The 6,629-nt window shown below is 37.1% G+C and overlaps 1 protein-coding gene across 1 annotated transcript; it reads left to right on the top strand.

Annotated features, from left to right (window-relative positions):
- The first annotated feature begins 215 nt into the window (after positions 1 to 215).
- Positions 216 to 5,123, top strand: LOC116002768 (lysophospholipid acyltransferase 1-like). The gene is made up of 8 exons (XM_031242931.1): positions 216 to 716; positions 1,205 to 1,260; positions 2,102 to 2,322; positions 2,419 to 2,824; positions 3,740 to 3,825; positions 4,331 to 4,394; positions 4,485 to 4,597; positions 4,682 to 5,123. Exons 1-8 carry the CDS (start codon positions 409 to 411, stop codon positions 4,820 to 4,822), a joined length of 1,395 nt encoding a protein of 464 aa, XP_031098791.1. The 5' UTR covers positions 216 to 408; the 3' UTR covers positions 4,823 to 5,123.
- Positions 5,124 to 6,629: the final 1,506 nt, after the last annotated feature.

Below are 6,629 nucleotides of genomic sequence, written 5' to 3' on the forward strand. Positions count from 1 at the left end.
ACACAATTATTTTTAGAGTGATTTTCTCACCCTCTTTCCTTTGTAATATTTTGATGGATGACATTAATTAATTGTAGTTTTTTTTTTATAAAAAAAAAAAAGAAAAAGAAAAGAAACTTCGACCACCCAAATTATACTTGAACAATTTTAAATTAAAAATATGAGCAACAAAGTAAAAATAAAATAAAGAAGAAGAAGAAGAAGAAAGAAAGAAAGACATATTCCACATCTATTTTCCATATTAGAATACTACAACAGTACTTACTGCAGGGAGTGCTTGCACGACTTGCAGAATATACAAATATTCCGCGTTGGTTATCTCGATCGCGTGCACGGAGCCTTGAGAATTTGCGATCCAGGAAGAGACAAAATCACTAGTCGTTGAACGGAGAGGTCTCATCCGGAGATATGGAGCTGCCGGAGATGGAATTCATGGCGTCGGCGATCGGGATATCAGTGCCGGTGCTCAGATTCCTCTTATGCTTCGCTGCCACCATTCCGGTAAGCTTAATCCATCGCCTTGTTCCCGGCGGCGCAACCGGGAGGCACATCTACGCCGCCGCCACCGGCGCCGCTCTCTCCTATTTGTCCTTTGGGTTCTCCTCGAATCTCCACTTCTTGGTTCCCATGCTCTTGGGCTACGCTTCGATGCTTATTAACCGTCCTTATTGTGGAGCCATCACTTTCTTATTGGCCTTTGGCTATCTCATTGGATGGTATATTTTCTGTCCAGCTCCCTTGGTTTCTAAAGATTTCATCTTTTTCTGATTTTGTTATGTGTTTGAGTGATTTTTGATGCATGGGTATTAAAATTTTGAAACTGCATTTATTTGATGTAAAAATTAATAATTCAGGTAAAGTACTTAATTTCAATTGCAATTCTATGATTTTTGTGCATTCATTTATTGAAGGTTTAGCTTTTTCATCTAGTTTTACCTTAAGGAAAATAAGAAAAAAATGTCATGTTAATTCATATTTTTTATAGCTATTCTTTTCAATGCTATTGGAACTGACTGGGATTCATTCAAATTCAGCATCGAATGCTAGGAGCAAGAGGGAGTAGATAAGGGGAGATTTCAAAATATGGAATCTTTTGCATTTTACCTATAGTAATAACGAAACAATTTCTATTTCATGAAGTTAGAGTTCATTTTTTTTTTCTTCAAAATATTCAAATTCTTGACTGAGTATATTATACATGTAGTCACGTATACTACATGAGTGGGGATGCATGGAAAGAAGGAGGAATTGATGCTACAGGTAAAAACTACCTCTCTATCTACCAATCTTGAGTCTGTTTGGTTGTAATGGAATTATTCCTTGAACCATCTAATTTGTTTATTTATTTAAAAATATTTTAATGGGAGAATCCTACATCCATTTTTCTTTAGTTTGGCTAGAGTTACAGAGTCATTAAAGCCAAAACAGCTCAAATATCATAGGGCATTTAGAAAAATTAACATTTTCACATTGAACATGAGAGAATTCACTTGATGTCCATGATGCAGCAGTTTCAAGAGATTTTAAACCTAGTAGGAATAGCATCAGGCCATCAAAAGCCTTTCATTGAAACAATAGCAATACCAACCGAGTTAGACTGGTATCACCTGGCCACCTCCGAGTGCAACGCTACTAAGTTTTAGCATTGTGTTTCCGTAATTTAAGGATGTTATATGTGCCATAGCATTGATGAATAAAAGAACAAGTACTTTGCATTTTGTGTAAACAGTGCACTTTTCTTGCAATATTTTGAGGTATAGATCCTTCTGTTTACAGAGAAAAACTGTCTTCGGTAATCATCCTTTTTCTGCCTTCTAATGGAATTTCTTTAGTTCTATATTCTGTGCACTTGCCGTCAGTGGTAGGAAAAGCTGCTCGAATAAGCTTGATGTTCATTTCATCATCTTAGAAACATATTGTTCCTTATTTATTTATTTATTTATTTATTTTCTTTTCATTCTTGTTTTAACTTTTGCATCTCGTTCTTTGGAAACACTGTTGTAATATATAAGTATTGTGGTAAACTCAGTTAGAATTTATATCTACAGTTAATTTCAATCAAGTAGATTCTTATTTACTTTTTTTTCCCCCCAATTTTTAGGTGCCTTAATGGTAATTACACTGAAAATCATTTCATGTGTGATAAATTACCAAGATGGATTGCTGAACGAGGAAGATTTACGCGAGGCACAGAAAAAAAACCGTTTGCTCAATCGACCATCATTGCTTGAGTACATTGGTTACTGCCTCTGTTGTGGAAGTCATTTTGCTGGTCCAGTGTATGAAATAAAGGATTACCTTGAGTGGACAGAGAGAAAAGGCGTAAGTAAAGCATGTTGATGTTTTCATTCTGTATTATGATTTCATCATGAAGAATAACTAACTTTTGCAGTTTTGCTCCTGCATTAACTTGACTAGATCTGGAAGCCTTCCGAGAAAGGGCGTCCGTCACCTTTTGTGCCAACCTTAAGGGCTATTCTTCAAGCTGGATTTTGTATGGGATTGTATCTATACCTTGTCCCTCATTACCCTCTTTCCAGATTTACTGATTCAGTATACCAAGGGTGGGGATTTTGGAAACGGTTGGGATATCAGTACATGGCTGGCTTCACTGCACGTTGGAAGTATTACTTTATTTGGTCAATCTCAGAAGCCTCTATCATTATTTCTGGTTTGGGTTTCAGTGGCTGGACAGATTCTTCTCCACCAAAACCACGGTGGGACCGTGCAAAAAATGTTGACATATTGGGTGTTGAACTGGCAAAGAGTTCAGTTCAAATACCTCTTGTATGGAACATACAAGTCAGCACCTGGCTGCGGCATTGTAAGTCAATAGTCCTTATAATTTATACATCCCATTTGGATAAAATTGCATTGAAAGTGCTTCACTTGTGTAGTTGTGGTGGATGCTTGCTTCTTGCTTGATTAGATTGATAAAACTTTACTACTATCACTATGGCATTGTAAGTCGCTTCTTAAAAATCGTAAAACCTAGCACTGACGTAATCATTCTACCATTTAGTCTTGGTGTTTGGGTAGTTTGCAGATCAGACTAGACTCCTGCCTACTTAAAGTTTGTGCTGGAAACTATGAAGAACGACATTTGTATTGAATGGCACTACTATGCAAAACCTTGGTCTGGAGTTATATAATGAATGCATAATTAAAAATCAACTAAAATTTATTCTTTATTGAACTTTTAGGACCACCTAATCCATGGAAATTAAGAATCTCAAGCTGGTAAATAGCAAGTTATTGCTCACTTTCATCTGGGTAACTTGTACATGTTTTTATCTGATACAGTGGTTTAGGATGGAAGTACTTTTTATTGGATTGACATGCTTGCTCTATGATTAAACTCTATGAGTGCTATGGAGTGATAACCATGAAATCTGTGATACATTTAGTCATGGAATATTGATATAGGTTGTCAATAGGATAGGGATTCGTTAGGCGCCAAATGTTTCACTCAGGAACTTATTATATTGCATCATCTCCTCACAGTGGGGATGGGGACTGGAGAAAAGCCACCTCAGAAAAGAGGACAAAAAACATGGTGAAATATGAGTTTGCCTGGGATACTAAGAAGTGAAAGTTATGGGCTGAATATTATATATAAATATCCTGTAACTCTGCAAGTTGAAATGGAAATGCACATTTAGAGCAGCCAAGAATCATGCTGTGATTTTCTAACATTTCATACTCTGTACTTCATTAATATATTGTTTTAATTGTCTAGATGTCTATGAGAGGCTCATTCGCAAGGGCAAGAAGCCTGGTTTCTTCCAGTTGTTGGCTACTCAGACTGTCAGTGCTGTGTGGCATGTAAGTGAAAATTTTTACCATAAACTCCTTGCTTATCCCTCTTCCATGAGCTACTTGAATTATTAAAAGTAATGGCATATTATATTTGCTAATTTTCAATGAATAGATACAGCAAATCTTTCGGAATGTGCTGACATCTTCTTGATATAGTTTGGTAACTCAAATGTAATTATTATGTCATGCTGACTGGCTGATTTGTATTTTTATTTTTATTTTGTTTTGACATCTTCTGTTTATCACTTTATTGCCACTATTTCAGGATGAAATAATCCTTTCTTTTCCTATTATTCTCTCCTTCAGTTATGGTTTTCTTCTTAGAGTTTTTGGTTTGTAATCTGTTTACTGCTTTTGCTCTTAAATTTATGTTCCTTCCTTCTCAATTGCTCCTCACATTGGTATTTGATTTCAATTTTTTATCTCAAACTACAAATAAAGTTTTTTTGCCCAATTCTTTTAACAGTTTTATAGACTTGCTTGTCTAACTAGTGGTTCCTCAACATTGCAGGGCTTATACCCCGGGTATATTTTTTTCTTTGTTCAATCTGCTCTTATGATTGCTGGTTCGAGAGGTAGTAATTTAGCACTCTCTCAGATTGTAATTAACATAGCTGAGTATTTCTGTGATTGCTTGCATCTAATCTTGTGTGATCTATGAACAGTCATTTACAGATGGCAGCAGGCTATTGGTAACGCTTTCCTTCGGAACATTCTAGTGTTGATGAACTTCGCCTACACTGTTCTGGTTCTCAATTACTCTTGCGTTGGTTTCATGGTAAAATTCCTGCCTTATCCAAGACTGATTGTTTTTAACGAATAATGCGTAATCTTTGGTAGCTTTATTGTTCACGTTTTTCAGGTATTGAGCCTCCATGAAACACTTGCTTCGTATGGCAGTGTATATTATGTTGGAACGGTTATACCTATTGCATTGATCCTACTTGGTAATGTAATTAAACCAGCCAGGCCAACGAGATCCCAGGCTCGGAAAGATCAGTGAGTTAGGGATTGTTTTTCAAAGATTGTTTCTGAGATTAGAACTTAGATCTTATATCACTTATTTGCTTTGCGAGCATGTGTAGCCCCCATTTGAACGATAAAGATTCTTTGCCCTCGTTTTATTGGCATTGGGATTTTCATTTTTTATTACAGTCAACAACAATCATTAGCCCTAACTGTATTACTGATTGAAAGTTTCGGTGCTGAAAGGATTTGAAATGATTGTGTAATACACAATCCATTAAAATTCTTCGCCCGTGCTTGATGTGAAGTCAAAGTGTACTATTACTGTATTGTCCTCTTAACTTGTCTTCTAGCTGATAGGATGTCACATGCTGCCCTTTCCCTCATTTTATTTATTGCATTAGGTGTGGAAATGAAACAGTGAGGAGATGGGAGAACTGGAAAAGGGGGATGAAGGGAACAGAAAAAAACGAAATGTGTCTTGGACTTTGATCATATGTGTCTTTCACAAACATGTACCTTGATATCTGGTTCATCATAGTACCTCCTAGGAATCTAAGTGGTTCACAGCTGTTTTATGGACCACGAACTAATCCAATTGCACAAATGTTGTCTTGGTTACTGGTGGAAGTTTGTCCCCGAGCCTTTAGCGTTAGGCATGTTTGATATCAAAGATCCTTTGTGCTATGGCTTCTGCATAGTTGATTGAATACTGATTCCTTTTGTTCCTTTTACTGTACATGGCTAGTTCAATGACTTCTTTCATGTTCAAATCTACGGTTTGCTACAAATAACTACAAATATTTGCTACTTTGCTAGTTTCGGTTTCATCGGTCTCCTGTTCTGTGTATTGTGCTAAGTAGCAATTCTCACGGTTCTCGTTTTAGTTCACCTAATTTTGTCATCTTATTGTGTATTCATAGCATTTATGTGTTGAACCCCTATATGTTGAGTACTTGTAATGCATGATGATAGTTGACCTCCACCACACTGCATATATTTCTTTCCTGCAAATGCACACCCACACTTCATTGGCATGCCTTGTTCTTCATGGAAATTTGATTTGTTCTCAATTAGGAATTGTAGGCCTTATGACCCTGCCTAGCCCTCGCGACATAATTTAACTGGTTGACCAATTCAAAAAGAGTTAATAATTTTGTTCTTTGGCAGTCACAGAGTGTATGGTTCAATTCTTACAAGGGGAGGTAGACTTTAGGGAACAGTAGATCTTTGAGACACATTTTGCGATTTACCTCCTCAACCAAGACTCTAGGACAAGTGGAGGTCCTCAAGATTCACAGTGTAGGGTTCGATTCCTACAAGGAGAGGTAGACTTTAGGGAACATGTTGATCGTTGAGACACACATTGCAATTTACCTCCTCTACCAAGACTCTAGGACAATTGGAGGTTCTCAGGATTCACAGTGTAGTGTTCGATTTTTACAAGGGAGGGTAGACTTTAGGGAACATGTAGATCCATGAGACACATTTTGCGATTTACCTCCTCAACCAAGACTCTAGGACAAGTGGAAGTCCTCAGGATTCACAGTGTAGGGTTTGATTCCTACAAGGGGTAGGCTTTAGGGAAAACGTAGATCGTTGAGACACATCTCGCAATTTACCTCCTCAACAAAGACTTTAAGAGGTTCTCAGGATTCGGGTGCAATCCTTTTAATCATGCTTAAAGGTAGAAGGCATGCTGTTCTAATCGGTCATCCTCCAAAAGAAACACTGTTGTCTATAAATACTGAACTATTGCTTTTCAAGTACCGGGCATTACTTTTGCCATGTTTTAAGATGCTGAATTCTAAGAAATGAACTGGCTTCTGCCCCCACCACCTGAT

The sequence above is a fragment of the Ipomoea triloba genome, chromosome 13 (assembly GCF_003576645.1).
Source record: "Ipomoea triloba cultivar NCNSP0323 chromosome 13, ASM357664v1".
In the NCBI taxonomy this organism is placed as follows: Eukaryota; Viridiplantae; Streptophyta; class Magnoliopsida; order Solanales; family Convolvulaceae; genus Ipomoea; species Ipomoea triloba.